General features: G+C 53.1%; 2 protein-coding genes and 1 non-coding gene across 5 annotated transcripts; 1 reads left to right on the forward strand and 2 right to left on the reverse strand.

The window, feature by feature from the left end:
- Window positions 1–558: 558 nt before the first annotated feature.
- On the reverse strand, window positions 559–6,142 carry REM2 (RRAD and GEM like GTPase 2). 2 transcript variants are annotated; one of them, XM_032856407.1, is made up of 5 exons: window positions 4,809–6,142; window positions 3,220–3,561; window positions 2,925–2,998; window positions 2,016–2,223; window positions 559–1,623 (listed from the first exon to the last, which is right to left on the reverse strand). In XM_032856407.1, the coding sequence occupies exons 1-5, from the start codon at window positions 4,909–4,911 to the stop codon at window positions 1,331–1,333; spliced, it is 1,020 nt and encodes a 339-aa protein (XP_032712298.1). In that variant the 5' UTR covers window positions 4,912–6,142; the 3' UTR covers window positions 559–1,330. The 2 variants fall into 2 exon arrangements, with proteins under 2 accessions (XP_032712298.1, XP_032712297.1); XM_032856406.1 differs by having other exon boundaries at window positions 559–1,626; window positions 4,809–6,136.
- A 2,850-nt stretch (window positions 6,143–8,992) lies between these two features.
- Window positions 8,993–14,589, reverse strand: LRP10 (LDL receptor related protein 10). Of its 2 annotated transcripts, XM_032856408.1 has the most exons (7): window positions 13,984–14,589; window positions 13,526–13,570; window positions 12,862–12,997; window positions 11,827–12,017; window positions 10,697–11,714; window positions 10,242–10,371; window positions 8,993–10,114 (listed from the first exon to the last, which is right to left on the reverse strand). In XM_032856408.1, exons 1-7 carry the CDS (start codon window positions 14,015–14,017, stop codon window positions 9,527–9,529), a joined length of 2,142 nt encoding a protein of 713 aa, XP_032712299.1. In that variant the 5' UTR covers window positions 14,018–14,589; the 3' UTR covers window positions 8,993–9,526. The 2 variants fall into 2 exon arrangements, with proteins under 2 accessions (XP_032712299.1, XP_032712300.1); XM_032856409.1 differs by lacking the exons at window positions 11,827–12,017; window positions 13,526–13,570; window positions 13,984–14,589 and having other exon boundaries at window positions 12,862–12,954.
- A 5,228-nt stretch (window positions 14,590–19,817) lies between these two features.
- On the forward strand, window positions 19,818–19,921 carry LOC116867567. The gene has a single exon (XR_004382616.1). It is a non-coding gene; the product is annotated as a U6 spliceosomal RNA (small nuclear RNA).
- Window positions 19,922–23,390: the final 3,469 nt, after the last annotated feature.

A 23,390-nucleotide genomic window follows, 5' to 3' on the forward strand; every position in this document is an offset into this window, starting at 1 on the left:
CTTTGTTCAGACTCTAATGGCTCAGGCAGCAGTAGGCGTAGGCGTCCCCAGGGGAGGCACTGACAGCTTCAGTTCTCACAGGGCTTTGCAGGTGACAGTTGGGGTGGTGGGGGCCTGTCAGGGGAAGTGCGGGCCATCTTCATCATGCCCCAGCTGATGGGCCTCCTTGGTGGATGTGGGCCCCTCCTGAAACCAGCCCGGGGCATAGCTCGGGGTAGCTCTGGGTGCTAAATGTGGCCTCCAGCTCACTCTGCAGAATAAGGGGAGGTAAGGTGATGAGGTCTAGGGTGTGGATTTGGTCCCATTGTGTCAGGAAGTTACTAAACCTTCTAGCAATTCTTTGCTCCTCTCCAGGATTGTTTGCTCATCTGCAAAGGGACGAGTTAGACCCAGATATTTCCAAGGCCTGTGGCTCCTTTCTTAGACTACACCAGGACTAAAGTTCTGGAGCCTCCGTGGAGATTTAGGTTCCTTGCTCCTCTAGGCCTAAGCTTTGTAACAGTTTCCATCTACAACTACCCCTTATGCGGGGCTTTTGAGAACAGAGTCAAAATGAGCAAATGTAGAAAAGTTCTTTATTGAAAAGGGAAGGGTGGCTCCCTCGCTGGGGGCTCCTGGGCCCTGGCCAAAGGGGGCGGTGCCACCTGCTCAGCTCTTCGCTGTGGCCTCTGAAGGCAAAAGTCTGTCCCAACCTTACCTTTAATAACCTTAAAAGGGAAGTGCCCTGGTGTGGTGGTGAATCACAGAATCAACTCTGATGAACAGCGCTTCCAGGCCTTTGCCTTTAAGAAGTTCTTAAAGGCAAAGTGGACAAGTGCCGCAACTAAGAACCAGCACGTTTTAGGAAAAGTCTCAAAGAAGCGTCTCCGTGTCTTTACCTTTAAGGATCTCTTAAAGGTGAGGCGTGCTCGCGCGGAGTATAAAGGTGGAGAACTGGAAAGGGGTCTACGAAGCACTTTCCCTGTTCTCGCTTTTAGGATCTCTTTCCGGGAGAGGTGGTCAAGCCGTGACTTAATAATTAAGTCAAAACAGCTGGCGGAAGTATAGCCCCTCTGGCCCTCCAAAAGCCGCCTTGGCCCTGGCCGCAGCGCGTCCGCCCGCAGGTCTGCGTCCTCGCCTTCTAGGCGCTCTGGGGCGGAGAGGTAGCCGGGGCGCGCGCGGTGGTGGAGGGCGCTGGAGGAGACGCGGGCGGGTGGCTGGGCGCCCTGGGCGTTTTTGGTTTCCTAGAAGGTATTCGCAGAGGAAGCCGGACGGGGGCGGGGCAGGGCGAGGTGGGGACAGCAGAGGGCGCGGTGACCATGGCGACCGCGGTGACCATGGCGACCGCGGATCAGAGCACGGAGAGGTCGTGACACGACCTGGAGCGCTGCTTGAAGAACTTGGCGTTGCGCGGCACCAGGTTGGCCAGGAAGCGCTTGGCCTTCTTGGTGAGGCTCTCTCGGCGCGCGGGCGGCGGGGGGCCGTCTGGACAGCCCCACTCGGGCCGCGGGCCCCGGGCGCGGCTCCGTCCCCGGCGCAGCCGGATCTGGCGCACCGCGCCCTCGAAGAGCTCCCGCGTGTTGTGGTGCAGCGCGGCCGACGTCTCGATGTGCTTGCAGCTCAGGGTCCCTGCCAGGTGGCGGCCTTCTGCGGGAAGGGACGGGTTGAGGCGCCCGCGGGCTGCACGGGATCCCGGGCGGGGTGGGGGGTGGGGTCTGGGGGAGGAGGAAGTGCCGGGTGCCGTAGAGAGGGGTCGTGGCGTGTGAATCTCCAGAAACCGAGAACAAGGCAGGGATCACGCAGAGGACCGTGGTGGTGCGGAGGGCGTAAGAGACAGAGGCCTTGGATTGGAGAAGAGGGGAGGAGTGAAGGGAAGGCGTTCTCCGGCCCTAGGCGTGGGCACTGAGAGTCTGTCCTTAGCCTGCTAAAGGGTAAAGGCAATTGTTTGCACACCTGGAATGGTAAAAGGGCCCTGCGGAGAAGAGGCTACCTGGAAGGGAGAGATCTCAGGTATGAATGAGGTACAGGATACTCACCCTCCAGTGAGACCTCCCGGGAGCGGGCCAAGTCACTCTTGTTTCCCACGAGGATGACAGGGAGGTCGTGGTGGGGCCTCTCAGCTCGCAGCCGAAGTAGGGTCTCTGGAACTTTGGAGAAACTTCGCCGGTCGGTGACTGAGAAGACGATGAGAAAGGCATCCCCGGTCTGAAGGCAGTGGTCCCGCAGCCACCCCCCTGCGTCCCCCTGCATATAGGGCAGAGAGTGGTGGAATGTCAGGGTTGGAGGCAAGGGAGCACCTGTCCAGCACCTGCATCTCAAGGATGAGGAATCTGGGTGTGAGGGAGAAGCCACCTGCTTAGGACCATAGAGCTAGTTAATGGCAGAATCTGCATAACCTGGAGGGTGCTTGTGGAGGAGAGGGTGGTTTATAATGTGAGCCCCAAATGGGAGAATTGGGGACACAGGGTCCTAGACCAGGATAGCCCATCCTACTTTCTTACGCTTAAGCTCTTAGTTTAAAAATGAATACTCTTCATCTGTATGTAATCTGGCCTCTCATTTCTATGTAGTAATCATTTATGTTCAAATATTCACAAATCCTCACTTTCCCCCCCTTCCCTGGTATTCCAGAGCCCTGAGCTCTCCTCCTGTCAGATCAGAGTCTTCCAGGCTGGAAAATCTATGGATGGGGTTGGTTTGAAGGTGTTCAGCCTCGCTCACAGCTGCAGGGTTTGTCAAATTCAGATCCTCACTTCCCTCCGGGTCAGAAGATCCCAGAAAGACAGAGGCACTCAGTGCCATGGCATGCACATTGATGTGGGCCTCTGCTCTCTGAGATGATCCTTGTGAAAGGCCAGGTTCTAGAACATAACTGGAACCAGGGCCTGCAATGCCACCAGCCTTTGGCCAGACTCTGCCCCTCCCCAGCTCTCCTAGGTTCTTACCTGTTCCCAGATGTCATAAACAATTAGAGTCACTTCCTCCTTATCCACCGTGATGCGTCTTTCATAAGTGTCCTCTGTTGGGAAATAAAGACAGAATAGAGCCCATTAGGAGGCTCCCCAACACTTGTGAGACCTGGTAACCAGGGACCCTCTCCAGGGAGGTTGCCACAGAAAAGCACTGGAACAGCTTCTCTTAGGTTCTGGCCTCCAGGGAATGCCCTTGCCTTGAGCTCTTCCATCCCTGACTAGGGCTCCACAGGTGTGCCCTTGACCCTTACAGGGCTCCCCCAAATACCTGGGTTCTCCGGCTCATGAGCACTGTCTCCCTGGAGACCACCGAAAGTGCCTGCTAGGGTGCTCTTGCCCACGCCGCTCTCCCCTACCAGCATGACTTTGAAGATGCCATCCTTTTGGGTGGGGCCTGCCTCCCCTGAGCCCAAGGAGTCAGAGGAACCAGAGGATGAGGCTTGAGGTGGCCAGTCAAGTTCATCTATGGCCTGGGCGCGCCGCAGCTGGTGCTTGTAGGGGACAGGCATACTGCCTCTTCGTCTGGGGGCCCCTGGGGCAGGGGGTGGCCCACCCCGGTCCAACCCTGCCAGCAGCTTCTCTGGCTTCTTCAGCAGTGAGGCATCTGTTTCTGGGGGGGGGGGGGCAAAGAGAAGGAAGCTATGAGTGGGGGTATGCCTAGCCATCTGTAGAGGGCTCAACCCTGCCTGCTGTGGCCTCAGAGCCCCAGTGGATGGCGACAACCCAGAAGGAGCTGAGAATGTTTGGCCTGACCTCTGACACTGAACTCCCCCAGAAGCCTGAACTGTTAGGGCTCAAAGGAGCCGAACTAGAGGCTTACGCAATGTGGGTCCAGCCACAACATGTTCAAAACGTGCCCCATGCAGGGGAGGCACCTGTGTGTAGGCTTGCACGCCCACAGACCTCACGCTGACACACAGGCACACCCCCAGACTAGGCCTCTGGCCCCGGGGGGTTCCCCTCCTTCTACGGAGAGGCCCTGCCTTCTACTGCCTCCCTATCCGGGTAATCCCCCCCAACTGGGGAGGCGTGAAGGGGATGAGAAGCTGATGCTGCTGCCCAGGATCTGGGGGGGTGGTGGCAAAAACTTTGTGGGAGCCTGTTCCCAGGGAAGGGACTTTGCTAGTTATGATGTGTGCAGTGCCCCTGCCCCTGTGCGTGAGAAGAGCAGCCTCTTCTCATGGCCCCACGGGTGAGAATCTCCCAGTGCATAGTTGTGTGTGAGAATCTTTCTGGATCTCTGGCAGTCCCTGTGAGTCCCAGAGAATCTTCTGTTCGTGGTGAGGTAGAGGGAGGGAGGGAGTGGGGGAGAGAGTGAGAGTGCGGGAGCATGAGGCATGAGCGAGAGGGAGAGTGACAATGCATGGGTCAGGGTAACTGGAGGAAGAACGACAGACACAACAAAGGGGGATGGCGAGAGGCTGGAAATAGCCCAGGATCAATAGTTGGCTGGCAGCCAGGGCCTCCAAGAGCCAGTGAAACCCTTCGAATAGGTCCCCAGGGCAGCCCCCAGCCGGTGATTCCCAGGCTGGTGGGCTACCCCTTCCCTTTCCCTCCATCCCTCCTGCCCATCCCAGCCTCTTAGGAGTGAGGCTGACCTAGGGGCTGAGCACCAGTTTCCCCAGCGAAGCCCTGGGAGTGATGGGGGAGGGGGCGTTTAGGCAGGACCCCGGGGGGCCCCCAGCCCAGCCCTGCCTCAGTCCTGGTGTGAGCCGGAGGCTTCCCCACTTCCTAAGTTGCTCTTCCCCTTTGCTGTTTGGGTTCAGGCTCCGTCAACCCCCAGTTCTGACCTCCCCACCAGAGCTTCAGCCCCCACCCCCATGGTTTTAGCTGGAACCTACCCAACTCAGTCCTCACCTGGTGTGGGCGTCCCTGGAGGGGAGGCCTGGTGGCTGCCAGAGGGGCAGAGTGCTGTGGTTTCTGTGTCCGTGTCCATGTCGGTGTCGAGGTCCGTGTGCATCCGTGTGCGTGTGCAGCCCCGCGGCTTGCAGTACCCACTCCCTCACTCAGCAGCACTGTCAGCTTTTCCCTTAAATACCACCCCCTTGCCCTCCTCCCCCGACACCTGGGGAAATTGTCCCGCCCCCTGATGAGGTCACACATGCTAATGAGCAGTGATGTCAGCGGGATTCCCTCCTTTCTGCCCCCCTCCTTCCTTTGTGTCGCTTCCCTCTCGGAGCACACACACTGCGGAGTCTGGTTAAGACCTGACCAGAACGAAGTCAGAGGGGCAAAAGAGACAGGGGTTCAGAGAAGCTGGGTGAGGGTCTGGTGGGTAAGGGAGCTGAGAATGGCAGGAGGCAAGGACCCAGGAACTGGGAGGTCTTTCTCCAGGTGCTGGGACTGTGAGTCATTTTTCTGTGGACTTCCCGCCTCCAAGTCCTGTGTCCAGCTCAGAGTGGGTGCTCAGTGGCTAAATGGACGGGCTAGAGGCAGAAACCAAGAGATTTGGGGTCACCCTGGCACCAAGTTTCCCCATCATCCTCTCCTTCCCCATACCACCCCTTCTGGGCTAAGACCCACCACAGTAGCCATTTCCCAACTTGGCCCCTAGGCAGATGGGGGCTCTGAAGAGGAAGTGATGGCTGCCTGCTTCAGGCAGCTTCATTGGTCACTAGGTTCAAGCGGGTACAAACCATGGGGGGACTGCCTCCCCTTCCCTCCCGCACTGCAAGGCCCACCAACCTAGTGTTAATATGGGCAGGACAGAAGAGGGAGGTTGAGCTAAGCCCTCTAAAAGTTCCAGATCCCCAGTGCCAGCCCCGCTCTCTGTGCTCTCTGGGGCACCACCAGCCCTCTGGGCCTGCACAACGTTCTCTGCCCCTTTGTTAGAAGCCAGGATTGGCTCTGCTGCTCCTTTTCTGCCTGGGTCCATTTCCCTTCAGGCTCCAGCTCTTCTCTTTCCTTCCTGACAGGGCAGGCACCCACACAGACCTGACAGCTCCCTGGCTCCTCACACTGTGTCTGTTGCCAGGTGCTGCGCTAAGCTCCCTCCTGAGTTTTCTCCTTTCATCCCCATGACCTGAAGGCTCAGAGTGGTAGGTGTCTGTCCCCAGTGGTCGGTGCCTGTCCCCAGATGGATTGTGCAGCTGGAAAATGGGGACATCAGGATTCCCACTCTGATTTTTCCAATACCAAAGACTGTTTTTCGTCTCTTAAGTAGCCTTGTCTTAAATATTCCAGTTGTCTCCTATTATTGGTAATAATGGTATGTATATGTATAATAATTACTGTATGGTAATCTTTGGAGGACTCCTCCAGTGGAAGAGACATAGAGTGATCTTGGACTGATGTGCAGGGATCACTTATCTGGATGTGAACTACAGGGCGACGTTCAGGGTCTAAGGGGAGCCAAAAGGACTCCTGAGAACTACCATACTTTCGCACCTTTCTCAGTGGATAGACTCTCCAGTCCTCAGTCACAGCCCACTTGTCTTTCCTTACTCGCAGTTTCAGAATGTCCCTGCGTATCCCCATACTCAACATTTAGAGTTGCAAGGGGCCCCTGGTAGCCTGGCAAGGGAAGCAACACTTCAAAAAACTTTGAAAGCAGGCAGAAACATTTAAAAAGTGGTCGAAGGGCATTTGGCAAAAAGGAAAACCGCTTCCCTGACACTGTGACAGCCTCTGAAAGCAGCGTTATGGAGAGGCCACTGGTTTCTCTGAGGGATCCTCAGCGCTCCACAAATGTATAGCCTATTGCAGAAGTGCTGAAGAGCAGTATGCTTAGAATGATTTCCTTCCAAAATGAGTTTTAAAAGTTTCACACTGTAGGGGCGCCTGGGTGGCTCAGAGTTTAAAGCCTCTGCCTTCTGCTCAGGTCACGATCCCAGGGTCCTGGGATTGAGCCCCGCATCGGGGTCTTTCCTCGGCCGGGAGCCTGCTTCTTCCTCCTCTCTCTCTCTGCCTGCCTCTCTGACTACTTGTAATCTCTACCAAATGAATAAATAAAATCTTAAAAAAAAAAAAGTTTCACATTGTAAAAGGGTGAGCTTTGTGTATCTGGAAAATTCACTTAGGTGGTTGGATTCACTTCTAGGATATGAGATGAGAATAAGTCAGGGTATCGCAGACCCCAGCAGGACTCAGCCAGCTTTGGGTCCTAGGAGCAGGCTGGCTTTCACCTTGAACCACCATCTCTCTTGTCCCACTAGCAAGAGGTTGCGCACTGGCCCTGTCCCGGCTTCCTCAGGAATGGGAGGTCCTGTGGAATAGTGGGGGCAAAGGTAGAGATTTGGAACTGAACCAATCCAGGTTTCACTCTGCATCTCTGTAGAGGCTGGGTTCATCTCCTATCTCCTCAGAGAACTTGTGAATTGGGTTGATGATGCTCATGGCACAGCCTTGTTATGAGGGTTCACAACGCATGAGAAAGGATCTGGCACTCGGCAGGTTACCCAGCTCTCTGGTGCTCCCACAAAATTAGGTTGTGGTCCCTCTCCCCTTGAAGCCAGGCCTGGGGCTTGGTAGATTCTCAAAGACTGAATTCTGGTCTGTGCTGTTATCTCAGAGTCCCAGGCTGATCTCCATCTCGTGGTGAGAACACCTCTCTCCTCCACAGGCAGAGCCTTGGCAAGAGTCCCACACCCTGACACTGAGCACTTTGGATGGCGGTGTTTCAGTCCTGATAGATTGTGAGGTGGTCCCGTTTCTTTTCCTTAGGCCATGGTGCAAGTAAACTTGGATGACTGCTCCCCAAGGCCCACCTCTCCTGAGTGGATCCTCTTAGTTTCCCCATGCTGCCTGCACAAGGCTGATCCCCTCTCCACCGACCTGGTGTCCCACTCCCATCTTCTAGAGCATACACCCAGCACCTAAAGAAACTTCTTTGAGGCTCAGGAATCCAGACACACAGCCCTTCCCAGTGAACTCTACCCTCAGGTCTTCCCTCTCTGGCTTTCTAAAGCACTTCATCCTGAGGAGCTTTCTTTTACCTTAAGTCTTTCTCCACATTCAAGTTACAAATACTACCCAAGAGGTAAAAGGTCTGGAACAGGACAAGGGATGAAGCTATGGCCTGAAGGTTTTTTTGGAAGGCTATGAAGAGAGGAGCAAGGGAGAGGCACAGACCATTGATGGGGAGGTGTGGGAGGGAAATCAGCACTCCCTGCTTCTCTGGGCCTGACACTGGGGGAACCCAGGGACTGTGAGCACTCAGGAGGTCCCAAAGGGGCAAGAGTCAGCAAGGATGGGGATCTCTGAAGGCCCTTCCCCAGTCTCTGGAGAGTGGAGTGAAAGGATTCTGGCTCTTTCCCAAATCAAGATCCCATGATCCTATGACTATACCACATTCACCCTCTGCCACTCCTCTAGGCTCTTGCTCCCCGGGAGGAGGAAATATGCGGTTGGGGCTGGGTTGTGAGGATGCTGACAGGCTGTGATCAATAGGGCCCCTCCACCAGGGTGGGAGAGGCCAGGCCTGCCAGGAAGGGTAAGGGCGAGCCTGAGGGAATTCTGCTTCTGTGGGGGAATGCCTCCTTTCCAATCGTGGGGCACCTGTGCCCACCTTTGGATTTGGTCAAAATGATGCCAGCATCTTCACACCCCAAATGATTATGATTTTTCCCTTGATTTTTGTCTCGCCTAGGACAGACTGTAACTGCTTGGTGGGTGGGGTGCAGGGTGGAGGCCAGGAGTCGTGGCTCCTGTCTTCCTCTAGGGACATTCTGCTTCTGTGATCTGTGTTCTAGGAGAACTCCATAAACGGGAACCTTCCCAGCTACACAGCTCAGCTGGCTCACCAGACTTCTGGCCTGGCGGTGAGTAAAGAGGCTTGGTGCTTATGCCTAGTGTCACTCACTATAAGAGCTGAGCCCCAGGGGTAGGTGGGGGCTGTGGAGAGAGTTGGTCCCTAGGGTTCTGGGAGCTTTCTTACCCTTGGAGTGGTATAAAAGCCAAGGGTATGTGGTTAGAAAGTGAGTAGGAAGAGGGCAGGAATGGGAGGGCAGACCAGAGGCCTTCGTAGGGAGGAGCACAGGGAGGCAAACATAAGTTGAGATGGGTAGAGATGGGGCTGTGGTCATAGCTCATTTACAAAAATCTGAGATTTCTTGTTCTTTTATTTTCAACCTTGACTTGCTGGGCAATGACCTAGCTATGGGACAAAAGCATTTTTTTGTGCTCTTTTTATGAGCCAGGCCTGGTAGGAAGGATTATAGTTGGCAAAGCCTCAGGCTCTGCCCAAATCCTTCCCCTGAGGGCTGGAGGTCTCCAGCCAATTGACATTCTGGTGCTTAAAGGCCACTTTTGGGTAAGGGTTTGGTAAGGATGGAGTGTCCAGGCCTATAACCCTTTAAGAAATTTACTTTTTAAAAACAGCCACATGGGTGGTGGTGGTGTGGAGAGACGGTGGTGGTAGAGACTGCGGTCTTGGGCATGTGCAGAGGGAGCTCTGTGGGAGCCCTTTCCCTGCCTGAGGGATACCTAATTTTACAGCAGCTACACAGGGTCAATAGGAGGCTCACCAAGGCCCCTCAGACGGAGGGTCAGGGAAGGAAGTAGGGGAAGGGAAGCCGAGCTGCCCTCTAAAGGGCTGTCGTTATGGCGACCAGAGCCCCCATGGGTGCTGGGTCACCTCAGGCAAGCAGTGGCTCGTCCTCCGCTTCGACCACCCAGACCCCCGGCTCAGCCAGTGGCAACAGAAGCACATCATCCTCGTCCTCCGGAGAAAAGACTGTGCTGTGGGGTTCAGGTGGGGTTCGAGGTGGTCCTGGGGGCCGAAAGCTGGGCAGGAGGCGGCCTCGCAGGGCCTGCACCACTCCAGACAACAGTGACGGCTCTAGGGGCATGGAAGGCAGTGGCCCTGGGGCCTCGGAGACAGTAGTGGGGGCTGGAGATGCGCTGGTAGGTGGAAGGGGAGCCTTGACAGGCAGTGGGGGTGCCTGTTCCCCATCCTGCCCACCCACCGCCCCACCCTCACGGGCAGGACCTGTGTTGCCATCCGGAGACTCAAGGGGAGCGGAAGAAGGTGTGACCTGTGATCTGGTCTCAGGGCTCCGGGCCGGGGGATTGGCTCGAGGAAGCAGGCCCCAGCGGCGGAGCCGGCGCACCAGCCTGCGCACAGAGCGGCCCCGCTGGCGGCGGCGGGCACCTGAGGCACCCCCTGGAGTCATGTCCTGCCGCAAGATCTGCAGCAGGGAGCGCAGATTGCCGAGCACTGAGTTCTGCAAGGAGAGGAGGCAGATGCCAGGGTCAGTTGCGGGGAGGGCCATAAGCCTAAAGAAGGATGGTATGGTGGTGGGGCCTGGAAGGCTTGGAAGCAAGAGGGATGAGGGCTGGGAGGTCACTTACATCGTTAGGGTTCTCTGTAGGGAAGTCCTCTACAGGTGGGATGGCGCCCTGGGCAATGAGCTGCCCGTAGGAGGGTGGCGCCTGCTGCTGCACGATCTCAGCCTCCATCCGGGACAGGGGGGCAAAGATGCTGGAAGGAATGAGGGCTGCTCAATCACAGGTGGTGCCAGCCAGAGCAGCCTCTCTGAGCCCGGCCGCGTCTCTTCCCTCCCCACCCAGGCCAGGACAGCTGAGCTAGGCCCTGGCTTTCCCAGAAGTCCTCTAAGGTTCCCCTCCTTCCTTGAGATTGCTTTCAGCATCAAGACCTGTCCTCAGAGGAGCACCCTGTCCCCCAGCTGGACAACTCCAGGAGCCAACCCATAAGCAGGTCCCCAGAACATGTCCACGGTGCAGGCACCGTCACAGTCTCGCCCTGGGTCCCCCACTCCCCAATGGCTGGGTGCACCCTTACTGACCTGTACTCCTGCGTGCGAATGGCATAGAGCTTGCAGGTGCAGCCCAGGGCGATGACCAGCAGCAGGCCGCATACCAGGCTGCCAATGACGGCGGCTGTGATGACCTTGCGTGGTAGGGCGTAGGAGCAGTCCCACTCATCGCTGCCGTCGGCGCAGTCTGGCTGCCCGTCGCACACCCAGGTCTCATACACACACTTCTCATCCCGGCAGCGGAAGTTGCCAGGTTGGCAGTGCCGGCAGCGTCTCTCGTCCGCTCCGTCGGCGCAGAAGGTCTGGTAGTTGCAGCGGTCTGCAGGCAGGTAGCAGGCGGTGGCCCCAGGGGTGCCGGGCGCCCCGCAGGGGAAGTGTCCGGGTGGGCAGCTGGGGCAGTTTTCCTCGTCCGTGCCATCGGCACAGTCCCAGGAGCCGTCACAGCGCTGCGCCTCACTGTAGCAGCGCTCCCCCAGGCCCTCGCTGGCCCCCAGGCTGGCGCCCAAGCCGCAGGGTCGATCCCAGGGCAGGCAGTAGCCCCGCACATGGTAGGTGGCGTTGAAGCCGCGGCCATTGCTCCAGGCAACTGTGTGGTAGGCCACGATGGCCTGGCCGGATAGCGTCTCCACAGTGACAGCCTTGCCGTTGCTGAAGTGGGTGAGGCTGCGCAGCAGCCTAGAGGTCTTGGGAGGCCCAGGGCCATCATACACATGTACCGCATCTCCGAGGCCCAGGTCCAGAGCCGTGAAGCGCACTGCCAGCCGCCGACCGTCATGGGGGTCCAGCAGCCAGAGGCAGGACTGGGGGTGGGAGATGGAGGCCAGGTGTGTGTAGCCCGGGGAAGAGAAGACCCCATAAAAGTCTTCCAAGGTGTGATTGCAGGGTGGGGTGGGGACAGGGGCTGGGGTCAGGTCAGGGAAGGGGTCTGAGCTGCAGCCTGCCTCATCAGAGCCATCGCCACAGGCATCGATGCTGTCGCAGCGGTGGGCCAAAGGCACGCAGCGATGGTTCAGGCACTGGAACTCTTCGGGCAGACACATCAGCCAATCTGCAGGACGCATGGAGAAGGTGTGAAACGGGAGCTGGTGGCATCCTCCCCTCCTCCCTAGGGCTTCTACTACCTGTTCTTCTACTTCTAGAGACCTCCCTGTCTGGCGTACCTTGGCTGTAGGAGAGCAGGAAGCCCTGGCCCAGGGGTGCTCTGGCCCCGGCATAGCTGTAGGTGATGGTGACGTTGCCCCCAGGAAGCTGCAGGGGGCTGGCTGGTGCCTCACACAGGGAGATCTGTGGCTGGAGAGGGGAGCGCAGAACTAAGCGTTCTGAGCCACAGGCCAGGTGTAGTTTTTGGAACCTACAGGAGTGGAGGAGAGTGGGACAGGATTTTTTTTTTTTTTCATTTTTAATATTTTAAGTAACCTCCACACCCAATGTGGGGCTCGAACTCACAACCCAGAGATCAAGAGTCCCATACTCCACACACCGAGCCATCCAGGCGCCCCATGGATGGGAGATATTCTTGACCACCACTAGCTTCTTCCACTCCCGGTGCTGTCAGGTCCTTTCTACCTCAAGAAGCACAAACCCCTGCTTATCCACAACCCAAATCAAACAGCCAAATGAACTCAGCCAAATTTCTGCAGTTAATGGCAGTAGTCCTAACAGAGGCCAATGGCAGCATGGCGTTCTGCTTCCTTGATCTCTTCCCAGACAGCCCCCTTTGCCCTTTCTGGGTAAATTCAAGAGAGTGACTCTATGAAGCAAATGGCTAGGTACTTAACATGGGCCCTAATCCTATGGTCAAAGTCAGAGGAGACTGGGGAGACCTATACTGCTTAAAAGATATGGGGGGCTGAGGAAGGTTCTATGCTAATTAGGAATAGCTTTTGAAACCTAGGCGAGGATATGCAATGGATTGAAGGACTCCTCAGAGCACCCATATTGGAGCCCAAGGATTGTTTCTGGAGTGCCTGCTGTCCTTCAGAGAGGGCCAGAATCCAAGCTAGATGTTGGCCCCAGCTCAGCTCCAATGCACTATGTCTGGGCCAGAACTGGCCAGGCTTTTAGGGCAGACTCGGCCAAATCAAATTCTACTCTTCCACCCGGTGACAGGGAGGGAAACTCCATGGAGAAGTAATTCCTGAAGGCTTTCCCATGGTGAAGGAGGGAAGGTGATAGGGTCTTGCCCTGCTTCTCACCTCACTGTTACGGTCTGCTCCCTGCTCCCCAGGATAAGCCAGGTGCAGTTGGCAGGTGCACTGTGGCTGTCCCGGCCTAGGGGCCTCTGTAAGGTGCCCTGCACTTCCAAGAGCACTGCCGGAGGGTCCTCACAGGCTGGAGAGGGAGAAAGGTATAAGGACACTGGTTGAGAGCCGGTTACTGTTATACCCCTACCCGCCACCCCCCCCGGGTCCCCCTTGAGGGCTCTAAGGGCCTGAGCTCTTTAAGGAGCAGAGAAACTCCCCCTCTACACCCACACTCTAGAATCATAAGGGCCCTCTAGAATCATAGTCTTTAGCAGGCCCCCTTCTTTCCCATAGTCATTAATATCAACACTACAAATGAGCTGAGGTCTGCTTTGTGCCAGCCACTGGGCCAGGAGGAAAAGGAAATACTGTCTCTACAATCAGGGAGACTACATTCTGGCTAGGGAGATCAAGAATGGATATTTGGAAAAAAAAATAGTATGTAACTACCAGGTGAGAGCTCACACTGGGTCTGTTTCCCCGTTTTTAAAAGAAGGATGGATGATCTCCATTCTAAAACTATGGTAGATGCCAGAGGAATTCAGAGAAGAGAGAATCCTCATAGGTCTTCTCTTATTCCCAAGCCCTTGGGGTCCCAGCCGCATCATCCACTCACCGGGATTTGGGAAAATGATCCGGTCTGGATGTGCCAGAGCGCCTCCTAGAGGAAGAACGAGAAAGGGCCGGGGAGTAAATCGGCCCTAGTTTTCTTCACCTGAGCAACTCAAGGAGGAAAGAAAGGGAGCCATCTGGGACTTCCGGGTAGTTTAAAGGAAGGGGCAGCGGAGCAGGGGGAGGCTGCGCTGTGTGACCTCGAGGGAAGGTACGGCAGCACGGCCTGGGGGGTGGGAATGGCGATCGAGGGAAGCCCGAGGGAGGATGAGGGCTGAGGGGAGCGGCTGGCAGCTTCCCGGACGCTGGGGCAGGCAGCGTTGGAGGCGGCGGCAGGGGCTGGGAGACACAGGCAGGCAGGGGAAGTGAGGGGCGGCAGAGGAGGAAGGCAGTGAGCTCCCGGGCTCTGTGACAGCCCTAGGGGCGGGGTGCCGGGTGAGTAGTCTCGTTTCGGTTTCTTACCCAGGAGGAGGAAGAGGAGGGTGGTGGGCAGCATCCTGAGCCGTCCGGAGGTGCAGGAAGAGTCCCGGAGCTTCCTTCGCCTATCCCGTGGGGAGGTGTCGCCGCTCCGGCAGTCCAGACCCCCCGCTGCCGCTTCCCCGAAGGGGCTCCATGGCCCGGACTCCCCCACCCGTGCTCTGGATGCCAGGGCTGGGGGCGGGGAGGGGGCGGCCGTCCGGGAGCAGGGGCGGTGCCTCTCTCCAACTTCGGAGTTGTTTTCCCCGGCCGCCGCCGCGCTTTCCCCCAAGGCCAGCTCGCGAAGTCCCGGGAATCGGTTCGAGGCCCGGCGCTTGAGCGCGCCTTCGCCGGCAGTCCGCCCGCAGGCCGCGAGCGCCCCTGTCCAGGCCCTGCCGCCACCTGCCGGGGCTCGAAGCCACTTCCTCTTCGGGCCAAACTTTAACGACGGTCAGCCCCCAGGGCCGGCCGGGGCGCGGCACAACTTCTCCTGCGCGTCCAGCCGGCGGGACGCGGCAGGGGATTGGGGGAGGGGGACGGGAGGCTCGGCCCAGTTCCCCGGCCCTAGCCGGGGCGGTACCCCCTGCCAGCCCAGAGGTTGGAGAAGCCGGGGCGGAGGGAGGGGGCGGGTGACGAGCCTGGCCCCACCCCTGCCAATCAACGCGCGCGCCCCGCCCACCCGCTCGCCTTAACCCCTTTCTGGCCCTGCCAGGACTCGTCAGACCCGCCCTCGGCGAGGCGCTCAGACTCCTCTTTGAGCTCTGCTCTGTTCCCGTCCTTTCGGGGTGGCACGTTTGTTACAGGACATGTTAGTCAGAGATCCACTGCTTGTTCCGTAACTGTCATGTCTTTCCTTTGGACCCTTAAGCTCTCAGTGTTTGTTCCAGTGTCTGAGATCCGGCAGCACTTTTTGTTGTGAGCCTCTATTCTAGCAATTACCACACGGTGTTCGAACTATTTGTTTACTCCTCTTTCCCGCCCCCGCCCCGCCCCGCCCCTTCTCTGGAAGCAGAAACTTCCTGTAGGTTGGGGCCTAGGCTGTTTACCTTTGCACTCACCGGGTTTCCTGCTGAGACACCGTAAGAATTGCCAATAAATGGTAAATAAACGAGTAAAGTTCTTTCCCCGCGTGCCGACTCTGTGACCTTGAGAAAAACACTTAACCTCTCTGTGCTTCTTGACTGTAAAGTGGAATTAATAGTGAGACTCTCTTTTAAGGTTGTCATCAACGCTTAAGGAGGTAATGCAAGTTGAGCATCTAGGAAGTGCTCTGTACCTTGGAACAATTATTATGATTAGTCCCAGAAGATCTTTCTTATTTATGTGGGCTGTTATTACTTCTTATTCCTGTGGTACTAATAGGTATTATTAGTAAACAGTAACAATAGCAAATAACTTTTTGAGCTTTTTTCACATTTCAGGCACACATCTAAGCACTTTTCAAGAATTTGCTCTTTTTCGGGGCGCCTGGGTAGCTCAGTGGGTTAAAGCCTCTGCCTTCCGCCTGGGGTCATCGGGGCTCTCTGCTCAGCAGGGAGCCTGCTCCCCCCCACCCCCTGCCTCTCTGCTTACTTATGATCTCTGTCAAATAAATGAAATCTTAAAAAAAAAAAAAAAGGAATTTGCTCTTTTAATTCTCCTCACAGTCTTTGTGAAGTAGAAACTATCTTACTCCCATTTTACAGATAAGGAAACTCAGGCACAGAGAAGTTAAGGATTTTGAGCAAGGTCATGAATCTAGTAAATGCTGAAACAAGGGTTTGAACCTAGGCGATCTGGCTTGGGACAGGGTGTACGTTTGGATCCTTACTACTTTCTCCTCTCAACAAATAGTACAAAGCACTTTTTTATCCATGACATTTGTTGTTGGCATCAGTTTTTATATTTTCAAAACTTGTACCACGAAAGGACCTGAAGCCATAGAGTTGGCCATAAAAAGGCCCTTCTTCCACTTGGACCTTGGTCCTGTGCCAAGGGATTTGGGTCCCTCAGTCTCTCTGTGCCCTCTGCTGTGCTCCCTCTCTGTGCAGCTCTAGGAGTGAAATAGGATCCTGAGTATGGGAAAAGGATGTTGAGCAAAGGAAAGCAGGGTGAAGAGGTTGGAAAAATAAAATATTTAAGTTCTAAAAGTGATCATGAAGGTTTTAGTTGAGTGCTGGCTCCATGTTCTCTATGCTTCATGGATGCCTGAAATTCTTTTTTTTTTTTTTTTTAAGATTTTATTCATTTGAGACAGAAAACATGAGCTGAGGGAGAGGCAGAGGGAGATGGAGAAGCAGAAGCAGACTCCCCACTGAGTGGGGAGCCCAAGGACAAGGATGAGATGATGAGATGATGAGATGTGCGGCTGGATCCCAGGATCCCAGGACCCAGAGATCATGACCTGAGCCAAAGGCAGCCGCTTAACCATCTGAGTTACCCAGGTGCCCTGGGTGCCTGGAACTCTTAATTTGTTTCACTTGAACTTCAGGAGTTTACTGTCTACTTGGAAAGAGAGGTCAGATACACAAATGAGAAGCCAGACAGCCTTGGGGAGTACCCATGGGAGTGGCATGTGGGGGAATGAGGAATTATAGAAAGGAAATGGAAAAGGTGGTCCTGAATTGGAAAGAGTTGTGGGAGGCCGGGAAAGGAGGAAGGGAGCCCATGGTCTGGGATGCCGAGTAAATGAAAATTGGCCAAAAAATACAGTCAAGGTCTAGTCTATTGGGAGTGGTCATCATCATCAGGAAGAAATGGCACCAGTGTAGAATAGACTTGCATTCTGTAAATATTTATTAGAGTGCCTTCCAAGTACAAGGCACTAGACAGTGGGGACTCATATTTAAGAGTGAATTCAAGCCCCAAGATGATAGGAAAAAATTAAAGAGGACTTAGGTGCTTAAAATGAATTTAAGCTTTAATTAGTCTAGTGAGTTTCAGTGTCCGGGCCCATATAAATCACACCCTAGACCATCAGGTACACTTACGAATGGGCCTGTGGAGATGTTCCTGGAAATCTTTGAGGAATTATAAAAAATAGTGGAAACGGGCAGATGTTTGGTTTTCAAAATGATAATATCTAACTTTGGTAGACTACTTGCCTGTGGCAGGCACTGTTCAAGCACTCCATGTGTATTATCTCAGTTAATCCTCATCACGCCTCTAGGAAGTAGGTGTTATTTTTGCCCTCCTTTTATAATTGAGGAAACTGAGTCATAGGTAGGTCATATAACTTCCTCAAGATGAAACTAGCAGTACATGCAGGAGCCAAGCTGCTATGGTCTAAATGTTTGTGTCCCCCAGCCCCCAGATTCGTATGTTGATTTCCCAAAGATGATAGTATGAGAAGGTGAGCCTTCGGGAGATGACTCTGAGATGGAGTCCCTGAGATGGAGCCCACAATGGGACTAGTGCCTTTTATAGAAGAGGCCTGTGCACTATGAGAGGGCACAGTGCGGTGGTGTGGTAGTGAATCAGGAAGAGGGCCTTCACCAGCGGGTGCCCAAGCTGGTGCCTTGACCTTGGACTTCTCAGTCTCCAGAACTGTGAGCAATAAATCCACTCAAAATACCAAAATGGTATTTTGGTATATCAGCCCAAAAGGACTAAGAGTCAACCGAGAAGTTGGGGTGCTGCTGTAAAAAAATATTTAAAAATGTGGAAGTGGTTTTAGAACTGAGGAATGGTCAGAGGCCAGATGTGCGTGCTTGGAGAAAGCCCTTGCTGTGGTGAATGGACTGTTAGGGGAGATTCTCGTGAGGGCTCGGAAGAAGAGAGCTGTCTGGACCTCAGACTCCTTAGATTACCTCAGTGGTAGTGCACAGAATGTGAATAGAAGTATAAGTATAGTTGGTCAAAGTCACTTTGACTGGGTCCCAGATGGAGATGAGGGACGTGTTAATTGGAAACTGGAGGAAAGGAGATCCTTGATACAAAGAGGCAAAGAGCTTGGCCAGATTGTGTTTGTGTCTTAGTATTTGTTGGAAGGTAGAACACACGATTGATGAAACTGGATATTTGGCTGAAGAAATTTCTTTTTTTTTTTTTTTTAACTTTTTTCTTTTAAGATTTTATTTATTTGACAGAGGGAGAGAGAGAGAGAGATCACAAGTAGGCAGAGAGGCAGGCAGAGAGAGTGGGGGAAGCAGGCTCCCACTGAGGAGAGAGCCCGATGCAGGTCTTGATCCCAAGACCCTGAGATCATGACCTGAGCTGAAGGCAGAGGCTTAACCCACTGAGCCACCCAGGCACCCCTGGCTGAAAATGTTTTGTAGCAAAGTGTTGAGGAAGGTTCCTGGTTTCCCTTGGATACTTTTTTTTTTTTTTAAGGTTTTTGTTTATTTATTTGACACAGAGAGAGACATGGAACACAAGCATGGGGAGTGGGAGAGGGAGAAACAGGTTTCCTGCCAAGCAGGGAGCCCGATGCAGGGCTTGATCCCGAGGACCCTGGGATTATGACCTGAGCTGAAGGCAGTTTATTTTTTTTTTTTTTTAAGATTTTTTTTTTTTTTTTGACAGATCACAAGTAGGCAGAGAGGCAGGCAGAGAGAGACAGGAGGAGGAGGCAGGCTCCCTGCTGAGCAGAGAGCCCCATGCAGGACTCGATCCCAGGACCCTGAGATCATGACCTGAGCCGAAGGCAGAGGCTTTAACCACTGAGCCACCTAGGTGCCCCTGAAGGCAGTTTTTTAACAACTGAGCTATCCAGGCACCCTTCACTTTAATCTTATAGTAAAATGCAAGAAGAGAAAAATGATTTAAAGGGGGAATTGTTCATCAAAAAGGATGCAGAACTAAGATTTGGAAAATTCTTATCACTATCTAATATTCTGTATATATTTTACTCATTTATCATGTTTATTGCCTGCTCCTCCCACAAGAATATAAGTTTGCTGGGGCAGGGATTTGTTGGTTTGCTGGTGTATCCCCAGTGCCCAAAACCATGTCTGACAGAAAGTAGGTACTCAATAAATATTTGCTGAACGAATGCCAGTCCTAGGCATCACACAGATTACATCCTTGAACTCACTCAACTACTCTTTCAAGTATTAACCCCATTTTAAAGATGAGGAAATGCAAGCACTGTAAAGTTACCTAATTTGCTGGCCTCCAAACTAGTAAGTTGTAAAGACTGGAGTCACACTTGGCTTGTGTGACTCCAGAGCCGTTGTTCCTAACCATTATGTGACATGGCCTCTCTCTGTGCTGCAGGCGATGTATTAAAAGATCGATAAAATGGGTTGCCTGGCAGCTCAGTCAGTGGAGCACAAGACTCACTGCATTGTGAGTTTGAGCCCCACGCTCAGTGTACAGATGACCTTAAAATAAAATCTAAAAAAAAGATTGATAAAATGAATCAATCTGGAGGAGGGTGTTAGAACTGGTGAGGGGTCTCTAAGCCATGTCATATAATAAGCTGTTTATGGAACTAGAAAGTCTTTTCACCTAAAGAAAAGCTTAACTTGAGTGAAGGATTGAATATATGAAAACTAGATCCAAATATTTGATGAGCTATAGCATGGAACAAGAATTGGTTTGTTTTGTGCAGTGAAGGGCAGAGCCTGGAATTAACAGAGCAAATAAAGAAAATTAATCTATTCCCTGCCTGAGGTTCAGAAGCTCAGGGTACAGGTAGGGTTAATGCAGAGGGACAGATGCCTTGGACCTTCAGGATTCCTTGGCAACTCTGTGAATCGTGAATTTCACGATGGCATAACTTCCCAGAAAACAAGGGCAAAGAAGCTTCTAGAAGCAAGTTGTGTATGATGCTAACAGGAACCCAACACAGTGAAAGTAGAGAAAAGATCTGGGGTGGGAAGAAAGAGGTCATGAGGGCCCTTCAAGGAGAAGTTTCAGTGCTGAATTTGGCAGCACATATACTAAAATTGGAACAATACAGAGAAGATTAGCAAGGCCCTGTGCAAAGATGACACAAATTCATGAAACACTCCATATTTTTATTGTACACCTGAAACTAATATAACACTGTATGTTAATTAAACTTCAATTTTTAAAGAAAGATTATTTATTTATTTTGAGAGAGAGAGAGAACATGAGCATTGGGGAGGGGCAGGGGGAGAGGGAGAAGCAGACTCCCTGCTGAGCAGGGAGCCCCAAGAAGAAGACAAGGACAGGGCTAGATCTCAGGACCCTGAGATCATGACCTGAACTGAGGGTAGACATAACCTGCTGAGCCACACAGGTGCTTACCTCTCCCTTTTAAAAAAAAGATTTTTATTTATTTATTTGACACAGAGAGAGAGAGAGAGAGATCACAAGTAGGCAAAGCAGCAAGCAGAGAGAGAGGGGGAAGCAGGCCCCTTGCTGAGCAGAGAGCCTGAAGTGGGGCTGGGGCTCGATCCCAGAACCCCGGGATCATGACCTGAGCTGAAGGCAGAGGCTTTAACCCACTGAGTCACCCAGGCGCCCCCCTGCTTCCCCCTTTTTTAAAGAAGTTTCAGGGGTGCCTGGGTGGCTCAGTTGGTTGGATGTCTGCCTTGCACTTGGGTCATGATCCCAGGGTGCTGGGATTGAGCCCTGTGTTGGCCCCCTGCTTATGTTCTCTCTCTGTCTCTGTCAAATAAATCAACTAAAAATCTTAAAAAAAAAAAAAATAGAGGAGAAGTTTGAGTAAATGCCTGGGTTGCTTCCACAGATATAGAAGTTAGTTTAAAAAGAAATGACTGGTTGGGGGGCCTGGCTGGCTCAGTCAGAATAGCATGCCACTCTTGAGCTTGGGGTTGTGAGTTCGAATCCCATATTAGGTATGGAGATTATTTAAGTGAATAAATAACTTTAAAAAACTTTTAAAAAACGACTAGTGAAGGAATGCAGACAGCTGTTGACAGAAAAGGGGGATATGAGGGAAATAATTCAAGACTGCAACAGTATCCAGAAGAGCTTTTCAAGATGTGGAAACCTCTGTTTGAAGGAGTGGGGATTAAAGACCCTGCCATATGGTTATAGGAGCAAGTTTCCTTGTGCTTTGGAAAGAATGAGATGCTGGGTTGGAGACACACTCGGAGGTTTGGAGCAACCTCAAATCATGTCCATTTTGGGGGTATCTCGTATATCACAAAGTTAAATACTAAGACAGTTTCAAAGATACTTTGTATGTTTTATTTATTTATAAAGATTTTGTTTATTTATTTTTAAAGATTTTATTCATTTGGAGAGAGCAAGAGCGAAAGAAATCACAGAGGGAGAGGGAAAAGCAGGGAGCCCAATGTGGGGGCTCTATCCCAGGCCCTGAGATCATGACCTGAGCCAAAGGCAGACGCTCAACCAACTGAGCCACCCAGGTGCCCCAAAGATTTGATTTGATTTTTTAAAGAGATTTTATTTATTTGACAGAGAGAGAGAGAGAGAGAGAGATATCACAAGCAGGCAGAGCAGCAGGTGGGGGGCGGGGGAAGCAGGCTCCCTGCTGAGCAGAGAGCCCAATGTGGGGCTTGATCTTAGGACCCTGAGATCATGACCTGAGCCAAAGGCAGAGGCTTAACCTACTGAGCCACCCAGGCACCCCAAGATTTTATTTTTTAAGTACTCTCTAAACCCAACGTGAGGCTTGAATTTAACAACCCTGAAACTGAGAGTCACATATTCTACTTGACTGAACCAGCCAGGTTCCTCAATACTTAGTGTATATTAAATGTTCCTATTTAACAAATGAAAACTCTTAAAGATTTTATTATTTATTTGACAGACAGAGATAACAAGTAGGCAGAGAGGCAGGCAGAGAGAGGGTGGGGGAAGCAGGCTCCCTGCTGAGCAGAGAGCCCACTGTGGGGCTTGATCCCAGGACCCTGCGATCATGACCTGAGCCGGAGGCAGAGGCTTTAACCCACTGAGCCACCCAGGCACCCCAACAAATGAAAACTCTTAGCATAAACACAGCAATAATATGGTGATAGTTACAAAATACCTACAGGCATTTTTTTTTTTTTCAAGTACAAAATTGAAAAGCTCTATAAATGTGAGACTTGGATTAAAAGATCCTCCTGTGGTAGGGATGAGGTTAGGAGGATGGGTGCAGGTTAGAGGAGCCCCAAGAGGGGCATGATCTCCAAAGGCCTCAGGGGAGTGACACAGAAATGCCCACTCTGGGGATAAAGGAGTCAGGGAGGCCTGCTTGCCTTGGCATGAAGGAGTTCTGTCAAAGCATTCCGAGGTGGGGGCCCAGGGGAAGGGCATCCTGGGGCGATCAGTGTCTGAGGCCTCCACAGGGGGGCAGCGTGGCGACTCGGAGGAGCTCCGAGAGGCACCCCATAGTGCCCCCTTACTTCCTCCTGCACCCCCTCAACTCCACTCCCTCTTCCTTCCCATTGTTATTTGAGGGCTGCCCACCAACCCCTGCACAGGGACAGATGAGGGAAACTCTGACTTTTTCTTCTGGGCAGCTGGAAGACTAAGGCTTGTCATCCCGTTGCGCCCATAGTCCCACCCCTGTAAGTACAGGTGTCCTGGGTGGAAACATGGAAAGTGGAAAGGGGGAAGGAACAGGCTGGCCAGTGGCCTTTGTTGGGGGGCTGTCTTGGCCCCTGCCTCGCTCAGGCTTGGAGTGCAGTGCCAACACCCAGCACAAGGGGGCGCAATCGTCCCGCAAACCCTGCCCGGCTGGCCTCTGCCGCAGAGGGGGTGTGGGGGTGTGGCCAGCCGGAGACTGGGGTGGGTGTTCTTCTGGGCCTGTTGTCCAGTTTTCCTTCACCCAGAATTTAGATGGCGTTTTGTGCAGGCAAGGGGTGGGGAGCTCCGGAGCACGGGCCGGTAAAGTGGAGGAGAGACTTTGGGGGCAACTGGCATGGAGCTTAGAGAGGTGTCAGGAGGAGAGACCTGGGTGTGGGCCCCCTAGGTCAGGATCTGGGAGCAGGCTGGCCTGAGGGTGCAGTCTGTAGGATTGGCATTTCCAGAAGCTCTGGGTTAATACAACCCAATATTGATCACTCCTAGATTAAGGGCAGGCTGTGGAGGACACATGGGGAAACCATAGGGACAAAGTAGTTGCTTAGGAGTTATGGAATCCATGACATTGATATATTTCTCTCTCTCTCTTTTTTTTTTTTTTTTTAACTTTTAAGATTGAGGTGGAATAGGGGCACCTGGGTGGCTCAGTGGGTTGAGCCTCTGTCGTCAGTTCGGGTCATGATCTAAGGGTTCTGGGATCGAGCACCTCATCGGGCTCTCTGCTCAGCAGGGAGCCTGGTTCCCCCCCCCCCCCTCTGCCTTCCTCTCTGCCTACTTGTGATCTCTGTCTGTCAAGTAAATGAATAAAATCTTTAGGAGAAAAAAAGATTGAGCTGGAATAGACAGTCAAGCTCATGAAGTGTAGTAAAACCTACAGCTTGATGATCTTTTTTTTTTTTTTTTAAAGATTTTATTTATTTATTTGACAGAGATCACAAGTGGGCAGAGAGCCCGATGTGGGGCTA

The sequence above is a fragment of the Lontra canadensis genome, unplaced genomic scaffold (genome assembly GCF_010015895.1).
Source record: "Lontra canadensis isolate GAN:19392208 unplaced genomic scaffold, GSC_riverotter_1.0 scaffold12, whole genome shotgun sequence".
In the NCBI taxonomy this organism is placed as follows: Eukaryota; Metazoa; Chordata; class Mammalia; order Carnivora; family Mustelidae; genus Lontra; species Lontra canadensis.

Bases quoted from the DNA above. Each gene is read 5' to 3' on its own strand.
- REM2 (XM_032856406.1), bottom strand. From the start codon at position 4,911: ATGCACACGGACCTCGACACCGACATGGACACGGACACAGAAACCACA. The intron at 3,562-4,808 runs GTGAGGACTGAG...CCCCCCCCCCAG, and splicing joins TCCAGGGACGCCCACACCAG to AAACAGATGCCTCACTGCTG. The intron at 2,999-3,219 runs GTATTTGGGGGA...ATTTCCCAACAG, and splicing joins TCATGAGCCGGAGAACCCAG to AGGACACTTATGAAAGACGC.
- LRP10 (XM_032856408.1), bottom strand. From the start codon at position 14,017: ATGCTGCCCACCACCCTCCTCTTCCTCCTCCTGG. The intron at 13,571-13,983 runs GTAAGAAACCGA...TTCTTCCTCTAG, and splicing joins CCTCCTCTTCCTCCTCCTGG to GAGGCGCTCTGGCACATCCA. The intron at 12,018-12,861 runs GTGAGAAGCAGG...CCACTCCTGTAG, and splicing joins GAGCAGACCGTAACAGTGAG to GTTCCAAAAACTACACCTGG.